The sequence below is a fragment of the Dendrobates tinctorius genome, unplaced genomic scaffold (genome assembly GCF_039654945.1).
Source record: "Dendrobates tinctorius isolate UK_male_01 unplaced genomic scaffold, ASM3965494v1 ptg000177l, whole genome shotgun sequence".
NCBI lineage: Eukaryota > Metazoa > Chordata > Amphibia > Anura > Dendrobatidae > Dendrobates > Dendrobates tinctorius.
In genome coordinates, this window is record NW_027361844.1 from 17692996 (window position 1) to 17720810 (window position 27815).

The following is a 27815-nucleotide window of genomic DNA, read 5'->3' on the forward strand; positions in this document are numbered from 1 at the left end:
GGCTAATATTGGGTTGCAGGCACCAGGCCCCATTTCCTATTCAAAATCATTAAGGATAATATTTGTGTGTATGCACCGGGCCCCAATTCCTATGTAAAGTTGTATGGGCTAATATTGGTGTGTAGGCAGGAGAACTCATTTCCTACTCAAAATCGATAGGGCTAATATTGGGGTGTAGACACCAGGCCCCATTTCCTAATCAAAAACTTTTGTTATAATACTGGGGTGCAAGCAGAAGGCCCCATTTTCTAAGTAAAATCATTTGAGCCAATATTGGTATGTAGGCTAGAGGCCCGGCCCCATTTCCTAATCAAAAGTGTTAAGGTTGATATTGGAGTGAAGACACCAGGCCCAATTTCCGACACAAAAGCGTTTGCTCTAAAACTGGGGTGCAAAAAAGCAAACAAAGCTGCACTCAGGAATGTTAAGAATAGTAAATCCAAAAAATGTGAACTGTTCTAGGGTGCAGGCAAGAGACCCCATTTCCTAATTAAAATAGGCCTACTAATGGTGTGTATGCACCAGACCCCATTTCCTAAGTAAAATCATCTGTGCTAATATTGGATTGCAGGCACCAGGTCCATTTCCTAATCAAAATTGTTTGAGCTAATATTAGGTTGCAGGCAACAGGCCCCAATTCTATTCCAAATCATTACAGCTAATATGGTTGTGTATACACCTGGCCCCATTTCCTAAGTAAAATTGTTTGGGCTAATATTGGGGTGCAGGCAGGAGGCCCCATTTCCTCATAAAATTTGTTAGGGCTAATACTGTGGAGCAAGCACCAGGCCACATTTCCTAATCATAAATGTATGCGCTAATACTGGGGTGCAAATAATATATTAAGTAAATCAGCTGCACTCAGGAGATGCAAAGAGGTAGTTTTAATTATTGTGAATAAGTCACACTGTAGGAGGGGGAGTCCCCGCTGTGTATCCGGGCACGAACTAAGGGGGCCGTCACCAAGGTTCCTAGAGAGACTGTTTCCGAGGGACACAATTAGAAGACGGACTGCAGAGACTTCTAGAAAGGTTGGGGGAGGAGTGACTATAAAAGGGGCGGGGAACGCCAGCGGCAGGCAGTCAACACAACAGGGGAGGAGACGCGAGGAAGCTAGAGGGCGCCAGAGAGCCAGAGCAGGAATCTGGACCGGAGACCAGAGAAGAGAGCAGCGACAGGCTAGACCGAAGGGGTACTCACTCTAGATGGAAGGGAGACGGCACCGAGCCGTCCAGCAGAGGAACACCAACTGCCCGCCTGTAGCCAACGCTGCTTCACTACAACCCGTGGCTGCGGCCTGTCCGCTACCGCCCGCGGCCGTTGCTGCCTCACCCCAGTCCACGGCTGCGGCCTGTCTGCTGCAGCTCGTGGCCACGCCACCTCACTCCAGCCCGCAGTCACGGCCTACCCGCTGCTGCCCGCGGCCTGTCCGCCACCACCCGTGGCCCTCGCCGCTTCACTCCAGCCCGCGGCTGCGGCTTATTCGCTGCCACCCGCAGCCGCCTCACTCCAGCCTGCAGTCAGGGCCTACCCGCTGCTGCCCGCGGCCTGTCTGCTGCCGCCTGCGGCCGCTGCTGCCTCGCTCCGGCCCGCGGCTGCGACCTGACTGCAGCCACTTGGGGTCGCCGCTGCCCGTTCTCATCGTGCGGCTGCGGCCTCCGTTCTCCGGCCCCCAGGCGACGTCACACCGCCTCCGCCAGGGGGCACCACGCCGGGGAACCCTCCCAGGGCCTGCTGTGCCCCCACCGTGCCTGGGCGTAGGAACGCCCGAAGTCTGTGCCAGATCTTCGTCGGCTGGGCCCAGTGGCTGAAATGCCGAAGCGTCATCGACCATCACTCTTCTGGACAACAGAGAGGATAAGTGACACTTAGTTATCAAGGACCCGTAGTCGGCCACACTGCGGTCCTATAGTCACCGGCCTTTGCCGGGTTAGTCATGTTCGCATTCTCAGTGTATTCTTGTGTTGATTCCTGCGAGGACGATTATTGTTAGCTTGTCTGGTTTCTCGAGAGAGCCCCTATAGTCATCTCTATACATAAAAGTTACATCTTAAAGTTCAAACCGTCTCACGCCTCATCACTGCATCCCGCGTGCGTGTGAGTACTACATTTGGCGCAGTCGGCAGGATGCAGTCTCCGAGCATGAGCGGAGCTGGTATGGGCCAGGGGGCAACAGTGGGCCCTGGACCAGCCTATCCTTGAGGGCTATGCTGAGCAATCTACCCAGGTTCTCCGGCAGCAATACTATGCTGTGGAGCTGGACAGAACAAATGCGAGGGCTATTTAGGATGCATCCGCTGACCTAGAGGCAGAAGTGGCCCTAATGGCATTGGACGGGGAGGCCCAGGATTCCATTATGATGAGGCCCCTGAGGCAGCGAAACACCTTCGGCAGGGTGTTACAGATCTTGGAGGAGATCCATGGGGATCCGACTGATGTTGGAGAACTGAGAACCCGGATGTTTAGTCGCATGCAGAAAGACGGGGAAACAGTGATGCAATATATGAATGTTTTGCAGAAAATGTTTGTACCCATTGAAGGGAAGGACGGGGTCGGCGTGGGGACCATGGACGTAACATTATGTGACCTTTTAGTGACCGGGCTGCGAGACACCCTGACGAAACAGGCCCTGTGAGAGCGGGTGAGAGTGGACCCGCATCTGACCTTTTTGGAGATAGGAAAGAAGGCACGTGTTCGGGAACAGGAGCAAGTGGTGACGGTTCCTGTGGGGATGGCTCGGAGTATCGAAGCATCTGTAAGTGCCCTTGATGAACCCCACTGGGTACAAGAGATGAGGCAAGAACTACAAAGTATTAAAGTCAAATTGGCCAAAGCGAAGACAGAGGTCACAAGAAGTCGGCTGGGGCAGGGCAGAGAAGGCACGAACCATCACGGCCCTCTCCAGAGTCGGTTCCCACGACCACTCACCTGTTACGATTGTGGAGGATTGGGACACTCCGCCTGAGAGTGCCCAAGTTGCAGGAGGAACCTGCCCCGCCAGCCATTAAAATCAGAGGACCCTGAGCTGGGGGGATGCCGCTCGGAGCCAGAGCCCACCACATGGGGAGGTGGAAGTCACGAAAATCTGATTGTGCAGTGTCCAGTGGTATGGGCAGAGGTCGAAAGCTGTGCCGTACAATGCCTAGTAGATACAGGGTCGCAAGTAACGACCATGCCAGAGACTTATTTTCGGCAGCATTTTCCCGAAAAAGTGAGACCTCAGTGGGGGTCCGTGACAAAGTTGGTAGCCGCCAACCAGCTACCGGTTCCTGTCATCAGAGTAGTCTGGATGCAGATTTCGCTATGCGGCAAATCACTCGGCTGCCGGGGAGTGGTCCTGACCCAAGGAGATGCAAACAACAAACATCCGGTTACCCTGTGTATGAACATACTGCGAGAGTTTGGCAACCTACTCCTCAATGAGTCCACGCAAGAGACTCTGAGCCAGTGGGACTCCCGCACGCCCCAAGGGCGGGTCTTCCAGCAGTTGGTGTGGGGAGCGCGAGTCCTCCAAGACTGCCAGGAGAGCGAGGTACTGGGGAAGGTGATTGCACCGGCGGCTCCTCCACTTGTGCTGCCGCCCGGGCAGACAGTAGTGGCCTTGCCTATCCGGGCTCCTGTGCCACTGGAGTGAGTGGAGATGCAGGTGGAGCCGTGCTTCTCGGAGAGCCTACCCCCTGGAGTCCTGGCAGTCCGCACCTTGGCCACTGTGCGAAAAGGGACCGTCCTGGTGCAATGCGTCAACCTAGAAGACCAAGACATCATCCTGAAACCACGGGCCGAAATGGCGAAACTGGTGAGACCTTTGGAAGAGGTGCTCCCGACCCCTGCATTCCAATTAAAAGCGCAGACAGGGGACCCTTGGGCGGTATCTATCTGGTCTCTTCAGACCACCGGGTCCTCGACCGAAGAAAAAGGCTGAGCCATCCTGGAGAGAATGCAAGCCGAACTCTCTGGCCTTACCCTGGCCTAAATCCTCCAGGTAGAGACGCTTCTGGGCCAGTACCAGGAGGTATTCGCCAACCATGAGGATGATTTTGGATGTACCACAGCCATCACGCACGGCATCCCCTCTGCTGGGACCGCACCTATCAGGGAGTAATATCGACAGATTCCCCCACAACTATAACAGAAGGTAAAAACATTACTGGGCCAAATGCTGTGGAAAGGAGTTATCTGAGAAAGCCAGAGTCCCTGGGTGGCCCCCATCATGTGGGTCCGCAAGAAGGATGGCACCTTGCGGTTCTGTGTGGACTATCAAAAATTGAACTCTTGTACCATCAAAGACTCGTCCCTATCTGCCTTGGGGAAGGTGACATACTTCTTGACTCTAGACCTGGCCAGCGGGTACTGGCAGGTGCCAATGTCAGAGGAAGACCGTGCCAAGACAGCGTTCATTCTTCCCAAGGGACTGTTTGAATATAATCGTATGCCATTCAGGCTGACCAACGCTCCTGGGACCTTCCAACGGCTGAAGGAGCGGTGACTGGGAGATCTCAACTTCGAGGCCACGTTGATATACCTGGACGACATCATCATCTATGCCGCCATGTTTGAGGACCACCTGCAGGTTGGGGCAGCTGCAGAAGTATGGGTTGAAGGTAAAGCCCCAGAAATGCCACCTGCTTCGTACACAGATCGAATACCTGGGGCATACTGTCTCCGCCGAAGGCGTTAGACCGTCCATGGAAAAGGTCGCTGCGATCCAAGGGTGGCCTACTCCCAAGACGGTAAAAGATGTACGAGCCTTCCTGGGGCTGGCTGGATATTACCGTCGCTTCGTAAAGAACTTTGCACGTCGAGCCCTGCAAGACCTGCTGAAGGGGGCCCCTGCCGGAAAGAATGGATGGAAAATTCAGTGGTGAGAACCGCAGGAAGAGGCCTTCCGAGATTTCAAAGCCGCACTCTCGGACGCCCCGGTGTTAGCTTATGTGGATTCTCGCAGCCGTTCATACTGCACACTGACGGAAGCCTACACGGGCTAGGAGCTGTATTGTCGCAAGTCCAAGATGGCCAGGAAAAAGGGATCGCTTACGGTAGTTGATCACTCCACGACTCCGAACGTAATCCCGACAATTACAGCTCCTTTAAGCTCGAGCTCCTCGCAGTAGTGTGAGCCATGGCGGAGCGGTTCGCAGAGTACTTGGCGGGCTCCGAGGTGGTGGTATGAACAGACAATAATCCGCTGGCCCACCTCAAAAATGCCAAATTAGGGGCTCTGGAGCAACGATGGGTGGCCCGGATGGCCATGTTCAAGTACAAGATCATCTATAAAAGGGGAGCGGAGAATGTGCATGCCGACGCCCTCTCCAGGATTCGGCGTACAGCCCAAGGGCAAAGTCGAGACGACGAACTGGAAGGAGAGGAGACGCCGTTCGCTCTGGCACCCGCCAGACTCATAGCCACAACCCGAGAACAGTCCCATATAGGACTCCCTAGGGGCATGCTGGAACAATCCAGGAACAAATGGATCCAGCAACAGCAAGAAGGTGGAGAGATTGGGTCCCTGCGCCAATGGGTGGCCATTGGCAAAATACCCAATGACTCCTAGAGGCAAACTTTGACTCAGGACACTTTGTTGATGCTGTGCCAATGGGAGAAATTAGTAATCAAAAAGGGACTAGTGTACCGCAAGGCAGTATTGCAGACGACAACAGCAACAGCTTGGCAAGTAGTCGTACCAGGAGCCCAACTTAGTGAACTAGCTCGAGAGGCCCATGAAAAAGGGGCTCATTTTGGGGCTCAAAAGACTTTTCAGTGGTTACAACAAATGGCTTACCATCCTCGCTTGCAGACCGCAGTGGAAAAGGCTTGCCGTGCGTACCCCCTATGCGAGATAGCTAAACCACCCGCACAGCAGGACCCAGTACAAACAATAGTAACATCAGCACCCCTCGAACTCTTGATGATTAACTATTTGACCATTGGCCCCGCGCACCAGGGGTATGAACATTGTCTCGTCATGGTGGACCATTTCACCAAATTCACCATGGTAACCCCTACCCGAGATAAAACTTCGGAGTCGGCCGCCTATGCGATTTGTGAAAACTTTATCCAAGTGTACGGCTGCCCCCAATGGATACATTCAGATCAGGGTGCGTGCTTCCTGGGGAAAGTCATGGAAGAACTACACTGTCTATATGGTATCGATAAATCCCGGACCACTCCATACCACCCACAAGAGAATGGGGACTGCAAACGATTTAATCGGATGCTAATCCAAAAGTTATGCACCCTGGAGAGCGACCGGAAGGCCCGCTGGCCTGAGTACATCCCTGAACTGGTGTGGGTTTATAACAACCAGGTACACAGAGTCACCGGTTACACCCCTTACTCGCTGCTATTTGGCCGAGAAGGCAAGGGGATCACAGAGGTGGAATTAAATCCGGAAGAGCAACAACCATGGACAGGGGTCTCCTAGTGGGTCCGGAACCACCGGCATCGGCTACAAACCCTGCACCGAATCGTTCACACAAAAATCCAGGACCTGGAACATTCAGGGGGACCCTGCCTCAATCCATTGACCTCCAGGCCGGGGATTGGGTACTCGTACAAGATCAGCACCCTCAGAGCAAGCTGGAACCCCGCTGGGAAGAGAGTCCATACCGAGTGGTGCGCCGAGTAAGCCGCGACGGGCCAGTATACGAAATACAACCTGAAAAAGATGGGGATCTCCCTATCCGTACCGTGCACCGTAATATGTTATGGCCCTGTACTTCCACCGACCCCAGATGACCTGAGACCACTCCTCAGGTCTCAGAACCTCTGCCAGCAGTATGGGATGAGGATGACGAGGAAGACCTCCCAGCAGTGCAAACGGACACTTCAAGTAATAATATCCCAGGGGACCCAGTCGACCCACCAGGCCTGACCGACCCGCCTCCTTCCACCTCCCCAGAAGACTCCACCACAGTCAAACCAAGACGCTCTGAGCGGTCAACAGCTTGCAAACCCCCAGAACGTTACAAACAGGATCAGTTCGTATGGCAGAGGAAACTTTCGTCTCGAGAGGCCGGCCCAGGCATCCCCAAGCCCTCGCCCGAGGACTGGAGAGCATACAGGATGGGGGAGTGTAGGAGGAGGAGTCCCCGTTGTGTATCCGGGCCCGAACTAAGGGGGCCGTCACCAAGGTTCCTAGGGAGACTGTTTCTGGGGGACACAATTAGAAGATGGACCGCAGAGACTTCTAGAAAGGTTGGGGGAGGAGTGATTATAAAAGAGGCGGAGAAGGCCAGCGGCAGGCAGTCAACACAACAGGGGAGGAGGCGCCAGGAAGCTAGCAGGCGTCAGAGAGCCAGAGTGGGAGTCTGGACCGGAGAGCAGCGACTGGTGAGACCGAAGGGGGACTCACTCTGGATGGAAGGGAGACGGCACAGAGCCGTCTAGCAGATGAACACCAACCGCCCGCCTGCGGCTGACGCCGCTTCACAACAGCCCACAGCTGCGACCTGTCCGCTACCGCTCGTGGCCGTTGCTACCTCACCCCAGTCCACGGCTGCGGCCTGTCCGCTGCAGCCCGTGGCCGCTGCCGCCTCACTCCAGCCCTCGACCGCCGCTGCCTCACTCCAGCCCGCAGTCGCGGCCTACCCGCTGCTGCCCGCGGCCTGTCCGCCACCACCCGTGGCCGTCACCGCTTCACTACAGCCCATGGTTGCAGCTTGTCCGCTGCTGCCCACGGCCGCTGCCGCCTCACTCCAGCCCGCAGTCGTGGCCTACCCGCTGCTGCCCACGGCCTGTCCGCTGCCACCCGCGGCCACCGCCGCCTAGTTTCAGCCCACGGCTGCGACCTGCCTGCAGCCACTTGGGGTCGCCACTGCCTGTTCTCATCTTGGGGCTGTGGCCTCCGCTCTCCAGCCCCCAGGTGACATCACACCGCCTCCGCTGGGGGGCGCCACTCTGGGGAACCCTTCTGGGGCCTGCTGTGCCCCCACCGTGCCTGGGCATAGGAACGCCCGAAGTCTGCACCAGATCTTCGTCGGCTGGGCCCAGCGGCTGAAACGTCGAAGCGTCATCGACCATCGCTCTTCTGGACAACAGAGAGGATGTGACGCTTAGTTATCAAGGACCCGTAGTCGGCCACACTGCGGTCCTATAGTCACCGGCCTTTGCCAGGTTAGTCGTGTTCGCATTATCAGTGTATTCTTGTATTGATCCCTGTGAGGACGATTATTGTTAGCTTGTTTGGTTGCTCGAGATAGCCCCTATAGGCGTCTCTATACATAAAAGTTACATCATAAAGTTCAAACCATCTTGCGCCTCGTCACTGCATCCCGCGTGCGTGTGAGTACTACAACACCACTAATAGCTTCTTATGTGGAACAGATAAACAGCAACAAGTGACGTTTCGACCTCGTGCAGGTCTTTTTCAAACATCGCTGTATTAAAACTGTAGAACGCACTGCAGCTCCACAAAGATAGGAAGGCTTAAATGAAGGCTTTACACACAATGTAGAGATGGGAAAAAACCTAAGGTTTCCCAGGCTTGAGGGAGTTGAGGCTGGTGGTCCAGTTGTGGAAGCGCTGTGCTGCTATGAAGCGGTGGTGGTGTGCAGGCAGGAGGTCCCAATTCCTACTTAAGATCGTTTGGGCTAATACCAGGCCCCATTTTCTAATCAAAAATCTTTTGCGCTAATACAGAGGTGCAGACAGGAGGCCCCATTTCCTAATTAAAATTGTTTAGGCTAAAATTAGTGCGCATGCACCAGGCCCCATTACTTAAGTACATTTTTTGGGATAATATTGGGGTGCAGGCAGGAGGCTCCATTAACTAATCAAAATCGTTTGGGATAATAATGCGTTGCAGGCATCAGGCCCCATTTCCTATTCCAAAATGTTAGGGCTAATAGGAGTGGTTTCTATTTTTGTGAGCAAATACATCTGTTAGGTGCTTTTTGTCACAATTAATTATGAGACTGGGTTTTTGTTTAATCTATATATATAAAAGTGAATGTATGTACAGTCATGGCCAAAAGTATTAACACCCCTGCAATTCTGTCAGATAATATTCAGTTTCTTCCTGAAAATGATTGCAAACACAAATTCTTTGATATTATTATCTTCATTTAATTTGTCTTAAATGAGAAAACACAAAAGAGAATGAAGCAAAAAGCAAAACATTGATCATTTCACACAAAACTCCAAAAATGGGCCAGACAAAAGTATTGGCACCCTCAGCCTAATACTTGGTTGCACAACCTTTAGCCAAAATAACTGCGACCAACTGCTTCCGGTAACCATCAATGAGTTTCTTACAATGCTCTGCTGGAATTTTAGACCATTCTTCTTTGGCAAACCACTCCAGGTCCCTGATATTTGAAGGGTGCCTTCTCCAAACTGCCATTTTTAGATCTCTCCACAGGTGTTCTATGGGATTCAGGTCTGGACTCATTGCTGGGCACCTTTGAAGTCTCCAGTGCTTTCTCTCAAACCATTTTCAAGTGCTTTTTGAAGTGTGTTTTGGGTTATTGTCCTGCTGGAAGACCCATGACCTCTGAGGTAGACCCAGCTTTCTCACACTGGGCCCTATATTATGCTGCAAAATTTGTTGGTAGTCTTCTGACTTCATAATACCAAGCACACAGTCAAGCAGTCCAGTGCCAGAGGCAGCAAAGCAACCCCAAAACATCAGGGAACCTCCGCCATGTTTGACTGTAGGGACCGTGTTGTCTTCTTTGAATGCCTCTTTTTTCTCCTGTAAACTCTATGTTGATGCTTTTGCCCTAAAAGCTCTACTTTTGTCTCATCTGACCAGAGAACATTCTTCCAAAATGTTTTAGGCTTTTTCAGGTAAGTTTTGGCAAACTCCAGCCTGGCTTTTTTATGTCTCGGGGTAAGAAGTGGAGTCTTCCTGGGTCTCCTACCATACAGTCCCTTTTCATTCAGATGTCGACGGATAGTACGGGTTGACACCGCTGTACCCTCGGACTGCAGGGCAGCTTGAACTTGTTTGGATGTTAGTGGAGGTTCTTTATGCAACATCCGCACAATCTTGCATTGAAATCTCTTGTCAATTTTTCTTTTCCGGCCACATCTAGAGAGGTTAGCCACAGTGCCATGGGCTTTAAACTTCTTGATGACACTGCGCACGGTAGACACAGGAACATTCAGGTCTTTGGAGATGGACTTGTAGCCTTGATATTGCTCATGCTTCCTCACAATTTGGTTTCTCAAGTCCTCAGACAGTTCTTTGGTCTTCTTTCTTTTCTCCATGCTCAATGTGGTACACACAAGGACACAGGACAGAGGTTGAGTCAACGTTAATCCATGTCAACAAGCTGCAAGTGTGATTTAGTTATTGCCAACACCTGTTAGGTGCCACAGGTAAGTTATAGGTGCTGTTAATTACACAAATTAGAGAAGCATCACATGATTTTTCGAACAGTGCCAATACTTTTGTCCACCCTCTTTGTTATGTTTGGTGTGGAATTATATCCAATTTGGCTTTAGGACAATTCTTTTTGTGTTTTTTCATTTAAGACAAATGAAGATAATAATACCAAAGAATTTGTGTTTGCAATCATTTTCAGGAAGAAACTGAGTATTATCTGACAGAATTGCAGGGGTGTCAATACTTTTGGCCATGACTGTATGTGTGTATCACCAACCAGTCACGAAGCATCTTTCATTTCACCAGAGCTGTTTAAAAGAAGTTGAGCTGTGATTGGTTGCTATGAGCAACAGCATGTGTGTGTATCAGCCACGCCCACTCCACATAGCCCCATCCAATCACTAAGCATATGTGTGTGTATCAGCCAAGCTCACTCCACATAACCTCAACCAATCACTAAGCATCTTTCATTTCACCACAGATGTTTAAAAGATACTGAGCTGTGATTGGTTGCTATGAGCAACAGTTGTCCTTATAGTCAGTTGTGGTAACTGAGGCCTATTATACTATGGTGTTATTGTCCTTCTGTAAAGCTGGAAATTACACAATTTATTACTGTGCCGACACAGAACACCCTCTGTCACAAACTGCAGGGGGAGACCAGAATCAGGAACTTCTGTTTGTCTGGCATGAAGCATCTCATTAACTTAAAAATTCAAACACAGATTTAAAAAAAAACACAAGATGGATTTCTCCAACCCAGGTATTATTTTAATCGGTTAAACAGTGCCATCCTGACAATGTTGGCTCTGACAGGATGATGTGGGTTATTAGGAGCAGTAGTCCAGTGGCTCTGGCTGACTGGATGATGTGGGATATTAGGGGTAGTTTTCCTGTGGATTTGGCTGATGGGATGATGTGAGATATTGAGGGTAGTAGTCCAATGGCTCTGATGGGATGATGTGGAATATTAGTGGTAGTAGTCCACTGGCTCTGGCTGATGGGATGATGTGAAATATTAGGGGTAGTAGTCCAGTGGCTTTGACGGGATGATGTGGGATATTAGTAGTCCGGTGGCTATAGCTGACGGGACGATGTGCAAAATTAGGGGTAGCAGTCCGGTGGCTCTGGCTGACGGGATGAAATGGGATATTATAGTGAATGTGGCTATGCGGAGTGGGCGGGGCTATATACTCAGCTTTATATAAAATAGGGGCGGCACGGTGGCTCAGTGGTTAGCGCTGCAGCCTTGCAGCGCTGGGGTCTTGGGTTTGAATCCCACCAAGGACAACATCTGCAAGGAGTTTGTATGTTCTCCCCGTGTTTGCGTGGGTTTCCTCCGGGTACTCCGGTTTCCTCCCACATTCTAAAGACATACTGATAGGGAATTTAGATTGTGAGCCCCATCGGGGACAGTGAGGATAATATGTGCAAATTGTAAAGCGCTGCGGAATATGTTAGCGCTATATAAAAATAAAGATTATTATTATATAGATATATATATATAATCATTATAATTTGTTATAACTAACCGTAGTTAGTTACTATGCCCGGACAACGCCGGGCTCTTCAGCTAGTAATAAACAATAATGAATTTTACTTCTCCTGGGAGCCACTGGTTTTCAGTCATTCAGGCTCACATTCCCTAATCAAAGTAATTTTATGTGTAAGTGTGCTTATGTAGCCCATTCACTATCTCTATCTATCCCCCACTCCCTCAAGATGGCTGGACCATCATTGTAAATACACACTTGTACTTTGTATCTCCCCCACCTCATTGTAGATTGTAAGCTCTCACGAGCAGGGTCGTCTAATTATTGTATTATTTAATTATTGTATTATTAACGTTGTTACTTATGACTTGTGTTTGAAACTGTCAAACTGTAAAGCGATGCAGAATATGTTGGCGCTATATAAATAAAGATTATTATTATTATGCAGGTGTGGCCAACACTGCACTGAGAGTGGCGGCTGTAACCCTGGCACTGAATGATGGCCGGCTCAGCAGTGCTCCAGTGCAGAGCAGTCTGTCAGTCAGTGACGGGTAATGCTTAGAGCAGTTGCTCCCAGTGCTGTGAGCGGTGACTGTAATTGCTCTGAGCATGCCTGCTTGACTGTAAGACGGCAGGAAAATAACTTTGGTGCCCAATGCAAAGTTTGCAAGATGTTCCCTTAACCCTTTAACGTCCATGGATATTTCAGATTTTGAATTTCAGTTTTTTGCTCCCCATCTTCCCAGAGCCATAACTTTTTTATTTTTGGTCAATATGGCCATGTGAGGGCTTGTTTTTTGAGGGACAAGTTGTACTTTTGAATGACACCACTGGTTTTAACATATCAGGTTCCTGGAAAACGGAAAAAAAAATTCCAGTCGAAGTGAAATTGCAAAAAAAGTGCAATTCCACAGTAGTTTTTTTTAACCATGTTCATTAAATGCTAAAACTGACCAGTCATTATGATTCTCCTGTTCATTACGAGTTTGAAGATACCAAACATGTCTAGGTTCTTTGTTATTTACGTGGTAAAAAAAAATGCCAAATTTGTTTAAAAAAAAGGCGCCATTTTCCGAGACCTGTAGCATCTCCATTTTTCAAAATTTGGGGCTTGTCGAAGGCCTGTTTTTGCACACTGAGCTGACGTTTTGGTGTAGATACCATCTTTTGATTGTCCATTATTGTATTTTATTGCAATGCAGCGGAGACCGAAAAAACGTAATTCTGCCATTTTGAATTTTTTTCTTATTATGCCATTTAGCGATTAGGCTGTGTGCCCACGATGCGATTTTTAAGCATTTTTGCCGCGATTTTCGGTGCGAAAACACTGCGAAAACGTTTAAAAATCGTGTACAGAACGCACCCCATGCATTCCTATGGCATTCCGAACATGCTGTGCTAATGCTGCGCTTTTTTCCGCGGCGGAATCGCATCGCGGAAAAATCGCAGCATGATCATTCTTTTGTGCGGAATCGCAAAGAATTGCCGCGATTCCGCACCCATAGGAATGCATGAGAATCGCTTACTTCCCGCATGTGGCTATGCCCACCATGCGGGAAGTTAAGCGTCTCATGTGCGGTTGGTACCCACGGTGTGGAGGAGAGGAGACTGTCCTCCAGGCCCTGGGTACCATACCCCTGTAAAAAAAAGAATAAAAAATAAAAAATCGGGGTATATTTACCTTCTGACGTCCCTCGCTGCCATCCCGGGCCACAGCGGTCCCAGTAATGCCTTGCAGCAAGGTCCTGTGATGACGTAGTCTCGCGTGACTCTAGCGGTCTCGCGAGATCGCTATAGTAACGCGAGACCAACATCATCACAGGTCTCGCAAGGCATTACTGGGAACGCTGAGGCCCGGGATGGCAGCGCGCGACGTCGGAAGGTAAATATACCCCGATTTTTTATCATTTTTAACATTTTATCTTTTACTGTTGATGCCGCATAGGCAGCCTCAATAGTAAAAAGCTGCTCACACTTGTCAAACACTATGTTTGACGAGTGTGACCAACCTGTCAATCACTTTCCAAGCGATGCTTCTAATCGCTTGGAAAGTACTTGAGAAAATCGCGGCAAAATCGCGAACAGAATCGCGGTAAAATCGCGGTGAAATCGTGCGGGGGAAAAAACGCGCGATTTCTGGGAAGGAGTCCAGTTTTCAGTGTGCGTTTTAACACGCAACGTGGGCACATAGCCTTAGGTTCATTCTTACATTGCTAAATCAAGCTATTCTGAATACGGTGATACCATATATGTGTATATTTGATTTTTTTATTGTTTTATTTTGAGCAAGGCGAAGGGGGGGGTGATTTGAAATTTTATTTTTTTATTTTTTTTATATTTTTAAAAACATTTTTGTTTTACTTTTTGGATGCTTCAATAATCTTCATAGGAAACTAGAAGCTCCATAGTTTGATTTCCTCTGCTAAACACAGGCGATGATCAGATCGCCTGTGTGTAGCAGAAATGTTCACTTGCTATGTGCGCCGTCCACAGGGCGGCGTTCAGAGCAAACTGGCAATGACAACCTTAGAGGTCTGCTGCAGACCTCTGGATATCATGCTGATCCGCTGGTGACCCGCGATCACCTATGGGTGGGATTAGTGATGCGCTTCCTGTAAGCGAGAGTTAAATGACGCTGTCAGAGACTGACAGTGGCATTTAACTAGTTAACAGCCATGGGTGGATTGCAATTCCACCACCGGCTGTTGCGAGCACACGTCAGCTGTATAGATCAGTTGTCGTGTGCCTGGAAAGGTGTGGGCTCATCGCTGCAACCCATACCAAACAGGGGGAGTCTGATATGCGCGTACATGTCGAAAGGGGTTGTCTGAGCGTATGGTATTGATGAGCTATCCTCTCGTTCATCAACAGCAGGTTGTTAGCGGTCTAACACATGGTGTCCACAACGATCAGCTGTTATTAGCTTCGGCACTGACTGGATGTAAACACTTTGAACTGAGCTAATGGCTCAAGCCAATTTTTTTCTTTTTACAAATTTTCACTTTTTTTATCACTTGAGAAAAAAAACTTAACAAGTATAGGATCGCCATAATCATCCTGCCCCGGAGAATCATGATGTTTTTATCATCATTTAATTTCACTTGGAAATTTTTTCCATTTTCCAGAACATTGTATGGTAAAAAACTGCAACTCATATAAAACAAGCCCTTGTATGGTAATGTTGACAGAAGATAACATACAATAGTTAATAGGGGAAGAAAAAACAGAATTTGGAAATTACCTGGTCATGGAGAGGTTTAGAAGTTTGAAAAACTATGGCTGCATTCTTCCAAAAAAACTGGTCCATACTTGTCCTCAGGACGTGAATTGCAAGCCATTCTCTTTGGTTACGTTACCACAATGAGGTTTTGGAGAGTTTTTGATGTTGCAGATTTTCTGAACCGTTTCTTCACCCATTATGTAAAATAATTTACTTGAAATTTTTTAAATAATACGCAGAGTAAACAACTCTCCAAAAACTCATCGTAGGAACAAAGCCTTTCACTTCAGTAGATCAGAGGAGCAATATCAGACACAATACATGGATAGATGAAGCTTTGTTTCTAAGAAAAAGCCGCTGTTTTCTTCCAATATAGGACAATCTCTTTAATAAGAATCTCCAAAAATGACATCATTTAGTATCAGCATTGCTGTATGGTCTCTGCCAGTCATCTTTCTCATTACCTGCAAAACTCCACACTCAAGAGCGGTAAGGATGTTTGAGAAGAAGTGTTCCAGTTATTACAGAATTTGTTCCTTTTGATGTTTAGAACTGGCGAAATATCAAATAAATGACAGCTTATAAATGGTCTAATATCAGTTTAATTGATGTCAGTTGAGTATTTACCGTTAATTGCTCTTTAAAAGGGCACAGAATTATTTTTCCTTCTTTAATTAACAGACTTTTGTCTTAAACATGTCTTTCTGTCTTTTCAGAGAAGGATAATCATTATAACACACCATAATCATATTATGTAATGTGGCAGAATAATATTGTCTCCCAAGCTGTAGAATGTGCGAACTGTGGATTGTGTGGCTCAACAACAAAGTACTTTTTCTCCTGTAGATTTATACTCACATTACAAGTACTCAGCTAACCCCAGGACTTTAAGAGAAGTCCATCCACAAATGAGCTTTTGTCATTTTATAATAATACATGCAAGCAGATCACATTAGTGAAGTCCAACAGTTCGTGTAGTTCACTTAGCTGCTAGAAGAGGACCTGTCACCAGGTCAAAAGTGGTCTCTTTTTGCTCTTACTGTAGTCACATTGCTCCCCTGAGTATTTTAGTTTTAGTTTTATTAAAATCCGCCATACAGTTCCAGAGATATGGGACTTTTATTAAGTGCTAATTTTTGGGCGTAGTCAACTGGATCCCTAGGGGTGTGTCTTTAGACTGTTCTGCATAATTACCCTGTGAGCCACGCCCCCATCTAAAGACCATAAAAATTATCACTAAATAAAAAAGGCCTATATCTCTGAAACTATATGGTGGATTTTAATAAAACAAAAAATGAGAACACTTAGGGGAGTAGTGTAAATTAATATCATGTTCTGGCTAAGTTCTCTGTTGCATCTGATGGCAAAAACAAAATTATTTGCCTTAATATAAAGTGGACAGGTTCTCACCCCAGAACATTTAAAAGAAGTTTTATGTTGGCAAATAAGCAGCACTTAGAAACACTGTCTAACATGGCAGAACCGTATAATAGCAGTGTTACCACATTAGATCTGTGATAGCACATGATCTCGCTGACTTCTTGTATTGCTCCTTGCTGCGGGTGCTCATTGGATACATCCTTACTGGCTAGCTGCCTAATGAGTGAAGACAGCAGTATGATACTTTGGAGATATCACGTGACATTTTCCTGTCTATACTCAGTTTTAGTGGGTGATCAGACTATTTTTGTATTTACCTTTATTCATTTTAATGTATCCCTGACTATTTCAAAATTAGAGGTGGAATATAATGGGGTGATAAAAAAAAGAGGCACCTTGAAGGATTTAAAAAACCTTTAAAAAAACTGTACAGCATAAAGATGCAAGGTATGTATCTATATTTAGTATTATGGGATGCCACGTTGTCCTTAAATGATTATGGCTTCCATTAGCAGATACACAATTCTTATTACTGAGATCAGTGTATAAATGTCTAAGGGTTGATTAATTATTTCCAAATTCCACAAAGTTTACATAGTACATTGACCAGTTGCTTTTGCATTTAGAATGGACTTGTTTGGTGATGAAAATGATCCATAAGTCTAGGGCTACACCGCAACTTTGACCATGATGTCCGTTGTGCAGCCATAGTTTGCTGTGTCACTGCTCCATCACTTAGCAGTACAAGTGCATTCGGTCGCATCACGGTTCTGCAACTGAGACAAGCAAGTTGTAAAAATGTTAGATGCAGTTAGACTTTTTGCAAATTTCTTGATGGAGCACTCTTGGGGGTTGCAATGCAACACCATTCACTCGTATTGCACTTCTGTTAAAGTTGCTACATAGCTCTTATCCAATTCATTTTTCTAACAGCCTCCATTTTCATCTTTCTGAAATGTAAGCCTGCAGTGTCTTTATTCTAACTAAAGGAAGACTGGGCACTCCTGATTCTCCCATCATCTGGCATCATGATGCATCTCCACCCTTGTAACATGGCATTTCAGTGCCTGTGATGAATCTGGTTTGTTTATCCTTCATTTATAAACATTAAATGGGTCTTCTTGAGCAGCAGACAGCATTTCAGTCTCCATACTTTGTTGTTTCTAGAAGGGCGTGGTCTCCTCCTTGATTGAGAGTTCTGGTGAGTAGCAGAGCCACAGTAATAGCATAACTATAAAGCTTAGCACAAGTTCTACTGTAACACATTCAACTATCAGTGGTTTGTTCTGGAGTGTACACAGCTGTCACTATATTTACATACTGAAATAATAGGGTAATTGAACAGGCACACAGATCCATCACCAGTTGGACTGGGGATTTATTACTGCACCTCTTCAGAAAGTGAAAGGGTGAGGAGGCAGGTGAGCAGCTAACTGCTGTATACAAATCAATGGGCTGTAAAGAGCTGAATGGGAAGTTATGAGTTCACCTCTCTCCAGGAATGTAACTATTGTGCATTCTTAGCCAGTGTCATGGAAACAAGCTGTACTCTATAAAAGATAAAAGCTGTCATTGCAAGAAAATGGCAACAGTTATAAAAAGTAAGTCAACTGTAAACTTGCTTACTTCCATGCTGTCTAACGAATTAAAGCAATTTAAGAACTTGAGAAGAGGCTTTTAAACCACAAACTTTAGCGATGTCATAGGTAAAGCTTTAATACCCAGCAACCTGATGTAGTATAGCACATTCTGAATAAACCAGATCTACCGTATTTTGTGAATAACTACTCAGGGTAATAATTTCACCTCTGTGGCAATCTCAGGGGGAAAACTTTCACAATATAACTGAAAGCATTATTACACAGCTTTAATTTTCTACAGCCATTGATGTAAGTTTAATAGAACGTTCAGGAGCACTGCCAGATTCACCATTTGGCAACCCAGATTAAGTTCTGTTTATTTACCTATTAGTTGGCAGTGAACTTAATAGAATTTAATTTAATTGAGCATAGAGAATTTTCCTGAGTTTTAGATTCTTCTATCCAGAGGGAGTAAAGTCAGAATATAAACACTTGTACATGTATTATATCTTTATTCCTCACCTGTGGGCTTGCAGTCATCTGGATAGAGCGCGCTCTTAGTGTCTGAGATGTCTTTATGAGAAGCCAAGAAAAGAACCACTTCACCTTTCTCATTCTTTATTGGAACAATATCAAGGAGACACCAGAATGAGCCACCTGCAAATGACATAAAAGACGTGAGATATTCTTCTAGCAAAGGATGATTCTTTACACAAACAGTTCAGATACATTATCTACATTCTTTGGAAGCAGATGCTCTTATGCACACTTTTTTGCAGACAGGCAAAATGATTTTCATGTTCTTGTCACAGGTGTTTTGTTGGATGCAACTTTATAACATATGTTCTGATAACTTTATGTTGTTTTCTGAGGTTATTGCTGTGAGCAGCTGACGTTGTGCCAACCATACATTTTCCGTGACTGTGGCCGATATGTTCTACCTAGATGCATTTTCTCTTACAATAACACAGATGAAAGATAACATGATACAGAAGGTTAACTCTTCTACTCATGCACACAACCGTAAAAATCAGGCGGGTGCTATCTGTCAATTTGACAGATAGCACTCTTGTCCGTGTCATTCCATGGGGTAGTGCACTTATCCGATTTTTTTGCTTCCGTAAATCAGATTGTACTCGACATTGCAAGTCATTGGGTCCGTTAAAAAAATCGGATGATATCAGAGTGTGGTTCGATTTTTCCCAGACTGACATAATGGAGCAGATAGAGAATTTTTTTATCCATCTTCTCCACATCTGAGAAAGTCGGATCATACTCTGATCAAACTCTGATCAGAGTGTGATTAGCATAATCGGATTGATTTTCTTAGAGGAGATAAAATCGGTCGTGTGACCCTAGCCTTAAAGGGAAGCTATCATCAGAAAATGACCTATTGGTTAAACCAGGCTTTTGTGTTATATTTATACTTTTGCAATGCTTTTTTTGTTACATATTAAAATCTGTGTTAAAAATATAGAAATCTTGCAATTTACACATGGGTTTTTTATACTCTAACTTCCTGTTATTTTAGAAAACAACACATTTACATTAGCCACAATGGCCAGATCTCAACCTTATTTTATACTGTATATGTATAGAATTATCTACTGAGCATGTGCAATTGCCATTGTCAAAGGAGGGGGAGCAGGGTCAGGTTTGACATCACCTATTGTGATTGGTTGATCCTGTGTTATCAGCTGTGTATGGAGGTGTTACCTGTTAATTATCCTGCCTCTGATAATAAAACTTCTTAGAGGAAACTCTTCCTGAAAAGACAGGAGTCTAAAAAACCCTAATGGCCAGAGTGACAATAGCAAGATTGCTAATATATTTATTTTAAACTAGCTGAAGAGCCCGGCGCTGCCAGGGCATAGTAACTAACTGTGGTTAGTTATAGCAAATTATAATTATCCTCCATCTCATAGTCCCGTGCCCATATACCCATCATACATATCCTCCATCCCTTAGGCCTGTGCCCATATACCCATCACACATCCTCCATCCCATAGTCGAGTGCCCATATACCCATCACACATCCTCCATCCCATAGTCCCATGCCCATATACCCATCATACATATCCACGATCCCATAGGCCCGTGCCCATATACCCATCATACATATCCTCCATCCCATAGTCGAGTGCCCATATACCCATCACACATCCTCCATCCCATAGTCCCATGCCCATATACCCATCATACATATTCGCCATCCCATAGTCGACTGCCCATATGCCCATCACACATTCTTCATCTCATAGTCCCATGCCCATATACCCATTATACATATCCTCCATCCCATAGTCCCATGCCCATATACCCATCATACATATCCGCCATCCCATAGTCCCGTGCCCATATATCCGTCATACATATCCTCCATCCCATAGTCCAGTGCCCATATACCCATCACACATCCTCCATCCCATAGTCCCGTGCCCATATACCCATCACACATCCTCCATCCCATAGTCCAGTGCCCATATACCCATCACACATCTTCCATCCCATAGTCAACGATTATGACATCATAATGAGCGGCGGGGCTTGCAACCTATGATGACATCAGCATCGCCATGGCAACCATTATGACATCATAATGAGGGGCGGGGCTTGATACACACACTTTTTCCCTATTATGTAGATAGGGGCAAAATTGTTTGGTGAATTGGAACGCGCGGGGTTAAAATTTCGCCTCACAACATAGCCTAGGACGCTCTCGGGGTCCAGACGTGTGAATGTGCCAAATTTTCTGGCTGTAGCTGCGACGGTGCGGATGCCAATCCCAGACATACACACATACATACATACACTTGAGCTTTATATATTAGATAAAGATTGTGATCTGAAGAAAAAAACATTGCAATTTAAAAAAAAAAACAAAATCATATTACAAAAACCAAACTTAAGCAATAGCTTCACTTTTAAGTAAATTTCCCACAATAAGTTTTTGACACTTAGACCCCTGCTGCTAGGAGGTAATGAACTTTATTCCCATCAGCAACATTCAGATTTTAGTCATGGGGTGGCACCAGCGCAGGTTCAGCCACCACTCTTTGTATAGAGAGTGGAGGCTGTAGCCATACCCCAAGCACTGACTCTGGCTCAGCATTAGCGCCGGCTGTCAGTCAGTGCTGGGGGTATGGCTGCAGCACCACTCTCTATACACTGAGAGGTGACTGAAGCTGAGCCGGCGCTGCTCCAGTGACTGAAATAGGAACACTACTGGGAGGAATAAAGTTAAATTCCTCCCGGCAGAGGGGATCTAAGTGCCAGTGCCAGGCAGGATCAAAATGCTATTAATCTGCAGATTAACCCCATATCTGCTGGTTAATAAGGTTTTTTGCATGTGTTCTGCTGATTATGCCTGCAGATAGTTTGAATTTCTCAGATTTGCAGATTTATCATTGTATCCTTCTTACTTATAACAATAAGAATTCTAGTAATATATAAATATTATATTAGCCAATCCTCTAATAGAACCTTATTTAAACCTTATATAAAAATCCAAACTGGAGCTTCACTTTATATATATCCAGAAATTGTTAGTTTTCTGCGGAAAAAAATATTGCAAATTTGTTCCTGTTATCCTAAAGGGGATATATAGTCAGAATCACAAATTGACAGACAGCAAACCTGTGTGAATAAGTGATTCCAAACTATTCCCTCGTTTCTACCTGTGTCTAGAGATTGTGACTCATGTATGAAATCAAGTCTAACCAATTTGGGGTAGTCTATATTGCTTGGTTTCCACTGATTTTCAGAACAAAAGAATATTGTATAGTTTAGATGCTATAGCGTTTGTGACCTAGATAGATTTAATTTACTGGCACTACTGGAATTCTCTAGGACTTCAATGTGTAGCCATAACTCATCAACAATTACTTAGAGGAAACAACTGAATCAGATGTGGGAGAATTGAAGAAAAGAATGCACTACTGAAGAAGATGAAGCTGTATCATTATATATATATATATATATATATATACAACTATGTATATCCATCTATATGTACGTATGTATGTATGTATATATATATATACTGCTCAAAAAAATAAAGGGAACACTAAAATACCACATCCTAGATATCTCTGAATGAAATATTCCAGTTGCAAATTTGTATACATTGCATAGTGGAATGTGTTCAGAACAATATAACATAACAATTATCAATGTAAATCAAAGTGAATTTCCCATGGAGGTCTGGATTTGGAATGATACTCAAAATCACAGTGGAAAATAAAATTACAGGCTGATCCAACTTCAGTGGAAATGCCTCATGACAAGGAACAGATGCGCAGTATTGTGTATGGCCTCCATGTGCCTGTATGATCTCCCTATTGTACAACGCCTGGGCATTCTGCTGATGAGGCGGCGTATGGTCTCCTGAGGGATCTCCTCCCAGACCTTGACTAAAGCATCCGCCAACTCCTGGACAGTCTGTGGTGCAACGTGACGTTGGTGGATAGAGCGAGACGTGATGTCCTAGATGTGCTCAATTGGATTCAGGTCTGGGAAACAAGTGGGCCAGTCCATAGCTTCAATGCCCTCATCTTGCAGGAACTGCTGACACACTCCAGCCACATGAGGTCTGGCATTGTCCTGCGCTAGGAGGAACCCAGGGCCAACCGCACCAGCATATGGTCTCACAAGGGGTCTGAGGATCTCATCTCGGTACCTAATGGCAGTGAGGCTACCACCGGCGAGCACATGGAGGGTTGTGCGGCCCTCCAAAGAAATGCCACCCCACACCATTACTAACCCACTGCCAAACCGGTCATGCTGAAGGATGTTTCAGGCAGGAGATTGCTCTCCATGGCGTCTCCAGACTCTATCACGTCTGGCACATGTGCTCAGCGTTAAACTGCTTTCATCTGTGAAGAGCACAGGGCGCCAGTGGTGAATTTGCCAATCCAGGTGTTCTGTGGCAAATGCCAAGCACCCTGCACGGTGTTGGGCTGTGAGCACAACCCCCATCTGTGAATGTTAGGCCCTCAGACCATCCTCATGGAGTCGGTTTCTAACTGTTTGTGCAGACACATGCACATTTGTGGCCTGCTGAAGGTCGTTTTGCAGAGATCTGGCAGTGCTCCTCCTGTTCCTCCTTGCACAAAGGCGGAGGTAGAGGTCCTGCTGCTGGGTTTTTGCCCTCCTATGGCCCCCTCCACGTCTCCTGGTGTATTGGCCTGTCTCCTGATAGCGGCTCTAGCCTCTGGACACTACGCTGACAGACAAAGCAAACCTTCTTGCCACAGCTCGCATTGATGTGCCATCCTAGATGAGCTGCACTACCTGAGCCACTTGTGTGGGTTGTAGAGCCTGTCTCATGCTACTGTACCACGAGTGTGAAAGCACAACCAAGATTCAAAAGTGACCAAAACATCAGCCAGAAAGCATTGGTACTGAGATGTGGTCTGTGGTCACCACCTGCAGAACCACTCCTTTATTGAGGGTATCTTGATAATCTATTCGATTATTTCTAAACACTGTTTTTAGGTGATTCCCTTGTATCCCCATTCATACTGCACCCACACACACAAATGATACACCATTTGAAAGGTAAACTTGCCCCCTTCAGAAAGAAAATAGCCAAACAAACCACACATCCATGATTTGATCACAAAATACAGTTTAAACATTAATTTTCATAAACCTGCAGTACACAGTACCCCAAAGCACACTACCAACACATTTGCACAGTTTTATAAAAATCAGCTTCTCTACATGTCTGACAGCCATTCCATTCCAGTATCAGTTGAATTCCAACCAGAGTACACCTCATTCTACTTAATGTGCTTCTGATTAGGTGATCACCTGAATCAAATCTTATTTAACGAAGGAAAGTATAAAAAAAGCCCTGCTGTGGTGTTCACAATCCTCTTGCAATAGGACAAGCTGGGTGACAAAACAAGTGCTAGTAATATCCTAAAAGTAATAGGAATGAAAAAAAACTTTTAACCATGCCAAAGGAGTTGAAAAGAAAAGTCATGAGTGAGGAAAAGAAGGGCTCAATTCTGGCTATATAAGCAGAGGGATACAGTGAGCGTCATGTTGCCTCAATCCTTAAAATTTCTAAGACGGGAGTCCATTACAACAAGGTCAAGCAGCAGACATTGGGGACAACAAAGCTACAGACCGACAGAGGGTGAAAATGACTCACCACTGACCGGGATGACTGTCATCTTAATCGAATGCCACTCAGCAACCGCAGGATGACATCAATTGACCTACAAAAGGAATGGCAAATGGCAGCTGGGGTGAAGTGCACGGCAAGAACAGTTCATAACAGGCTCCTAGAGGCAGGGCTCAAGTCATGTAAAGCTAGAAAAAAGCATTTCATCAATGAGAAGCAAAGGAGAGCCAGGCTCAAGTTTGCCAAAGACCATAAGGATTGGACCATAGAGAACTGGAGAAAGGTAATCTTCTCTGATGAGTCTAAATTTCAGCTTTGCCCAACACCTAGTCATCTAATGGTTAGATGGAAACCTGGAGAGGCATACAAGCCACAGTGTCTTGCAACCACTGTGAAATTTGGTGGAGGATCGGTGATGATCTGGGGATGCTTCTGCAAGACTGGAATTGGGCAGGTTAATCTTTGCGAAGGAGGTATGAATCAAGCCGCATACAAGGTTATTCTGGAAAAACAATTGATTCCTTCTGCTCAGGCAATGTTCCACCACTCTGACGAGTGATTTTTCCAGCAGAACAATGTGCCATGCCACACAGCTAAGTCAATCAATGTGTGGATGTAGGACCACCACATCAAATCCCTGTCATGGCCAGCTCAATCTCTAGACCTGAATCCCATTAAAAACCTCTGGAATGTAATCAAGGGGAAGATGGATAGTCACAAGCCATCAAACAAAGAACTGCTTAAATTTTTGTACCAGGAGTGGCATAAGGTCACCCAAAAGCGGTGTGAAAGACTGGTGGAAAGCATGCCAAGACACATGAAAGCTGTGATTAAAAATCATGGTTATTCCACTAAATGTTGATTTCTGAACTCTTCCTGAGTTAAAACATTAGTATTGTTGTTTCTAAATGATTATGAACTTGTTTTCTTAGCATTATTTGTGGTCTGCAAGCACTGCATTCTTTTTGTTCTTTTGATCATTTCTCATTTTCTGAAAATAAATACAAAATGTAGTGCTTGCAAATTCGGAGACATGTCAGTAGCTTATAGAATAACAGAGTAATTTACATTTTACTCAAAAATATACCTAGAGAAAAATCAGACAAACTGAAAATTTTGCAGTGGTCTCTTAATTTTTGCCAGATCTGTATATATATATCTATATATATATATACTAGATTATGGCCCGATGCTATCGCATCGGGAGGATGCGATAGCATCACACCTCTTGCCATGTTAACCCTCAACACACACACTCCTCAACACACACTCCTCTCACCTTTCACCATCTCCACTCACTTTCACTCCACATACGACCCCTTCTCTCACTCCGTCTCTCATACTCACGCCGTCATCGCCGCTGCTCCACGATCCCCGACATCTTCTTCCGCCGGCGCCATCCTGGATCCAGACGTTGTCCACGCCGGCGACATGTTCTTGCGGCGACGCCATCTTGAGTATCGTGAAATCCCGCGATAGTCAAGATAGCGGCGCCGGAAGAACATGTCGCCGCGTGGACGACGTCTGGATCCAAAATGGCGTCGGAGAAACCTCGCGAATTTTCGCCGACGCCATTTTGGATCCCGACGTCGTCCTCGCCGGCGACATGTTCTTGCGGCGACGCCATCTTGACTATCGCGGGATTTCGCCGATCCAAAATGGCGTCGCCGCAAGAACATGTCGCCGGCGTGGACGACATCGGGATCCAAAATGGCGTCGGCGTAATCTCGCGAGATTTCGCCGACGCCATCTTTTTGGATCCCGAGTCATCCATGCCAGCGACATGTTCTTGCGGCGACGCCATCTTGAATCTCGCGGGATTTCACGAAATCCAAGATGGTGTCGCCGCAAGAACATGTCGGCGGCCTGGAGAACGTCTGGATCCAGGATCGCGGCGGCGGAGGAAGATGTCGGGGCAGCGACGATGACGGTGTGAGTATGAGAAACGGAGTGAGAGAAAGGAACGTATGTGGAGTGAAAGAGTGAGTGGACGTGAGTGGAGGTGAAAGGTGAGAGGAGTGTGTGTTGAGGCGGTGTGGTGTGTTGAGGGTTAACGTGCGTGTGTGTGTGGTGACGTCACCGGTTACAACTGGACGGAAGTTGTTACAACCGGAAGCTGGTTAGGGCATTTATTATTATAGATGATGAGGAAGAAGCTGTCTGTTGTTGGCGGTGATGGCGTGTAGAGGCTTCTTCAGCCAATGTAATAGATTTAGAGTTAGGGGATTCGTGTGTGAGACGACGGCGTTTATAAGCATTAATCTTGTCAAGTCGATGCTGTTTTTCCTCAGGAGTCTCATTAGCACGGCGTTGTTTTTGTCATAGTGCTAAAGCTGCTTTCCTTTCACTGGCATTGGCATACTGTGCATCGGTATTGAATAGTGGTATTGATAGGGCAGATACAGATTGCTGATTAGTTATGTCAGTGAACCGCATATGGGATGAAGTGTAGCAGTAAATTGTTCCACATGCTGATGTGGAAGCATCCTGTTGTGAGTCTAATAATAATGATGAGGAAGAGGCCGTCTGTTGTCGGCGGTGACGGCATGCAGAGGCTTCTTCAGCCAATTTTATGGATTTAGAGTTAGGGGATTCGTGTGTGAGGCGACGGCGTTTATAAGCCTTAATCTTCTCAAGGCGATGGTGTTTTTCCTCAGGAGTCTCATTAGCACGGCGTTGTTTTTGTCGTAGTGCTAAAGCTGCTTTCCTTTCACTGGCATTGGCATACTTTTTGTTATGACTCATGTTGGCACAGGTAAAGGAGTCTATTTGGCAGTTATCTGGCAGTGAAGAAGGCGTCCTGGAGTATTGTAGTGTAAACAGATACTAATTGACCCTGTAATTGCCCAGCAGTAGTTATGAAGTGGTAGTGGCAAATTGGCCCTGTAGTTAGACACCGGCAGAGGAGCAAGGCAGCAGTAGTTATGGCGGTAGAGGCAAATTGGCCCTGTAATTAGACACCGGCAGAGGAGCAAGGCAGCAGTAGTTATGGCGGTAGAGGCAAATTGGCCCTGTAATTAGACACCGGCAGAGGAGCAAGGCAGCAGTAGTTATGGCGGTAGAGGCAAATTGGCCCTGTAATTAGACACCGGCAGAGGAGCAAGGCAGCAGTAGTTATGGCGGTAGAGGCAAATTGGCCCTGTAATTAGACACCGGCAGAGGAGCAATGCAGCAGTAGTTATGGCGGTAGAGGCAAATTGATCCTGTAATTAGACACCGGCAGAGGAGCAAGGCAGCAGTAGTTATGGCGGTATTGGCAAATTGGCCCTGTAAATTAGACACCGGCAGAGGAGCAATGCAGCAGTAGTTATGGTGGTAGAGGCAAATTGGCCCTGTAATTAGACACCGGCAGAGGAGCAATGCAGCAGTAGTTATGGCGGTAGAGGCAAATTGGCCCTGTAATTAGACACCGGCAGAGGAGCAAGGCAGCAGTAGTTATGGCGGTAGAGGCAAATTGGCCCTGTAATTAGACACCGGCAGAGGAGCAATGCAGCAGTAGTTATGGCGGTAGAGGCAAATTGGCCCTGTAATTAGACACCGGCAGAGGAGCAAGGCAGCAGTAGTTATGGCGGTAGAGACAAATTAGCCCTGTAATTAGACACCGGCAGAGGAGCAAGGCAGCAGTAGTTATGGCGGTATAGGCAAATTGGCCCTGTAATTAGACACCGGCAGTAAACAGGCA

The 27815-nt window shown here is 46.3% G+C and overlaps 1 protein-coding gene across 1 annotated transcript in view; it reads right to left on the reverse strand.

Annotated features, from left to right (window-relative positions):
• The window catches only part of LOC141054283 (voltage-gated delayed rectifier potassium channel KCNH8-like), an 883800-nt gene that overhangs the window by 341678 nt on the left and 514307 nt on the right, over positions 1–27815 (reverse strand). Inside the window, exon 3 of the mRNA XM_073551561.1 lies at positions 18523–18657. Within this exon, the coding sequence (XP_073407662.1) occupies positions 18523–18657 (135 nt within the window). The remainder of the gene's footprint in view (positions 1–18522; positions 18658–27815) is intronic.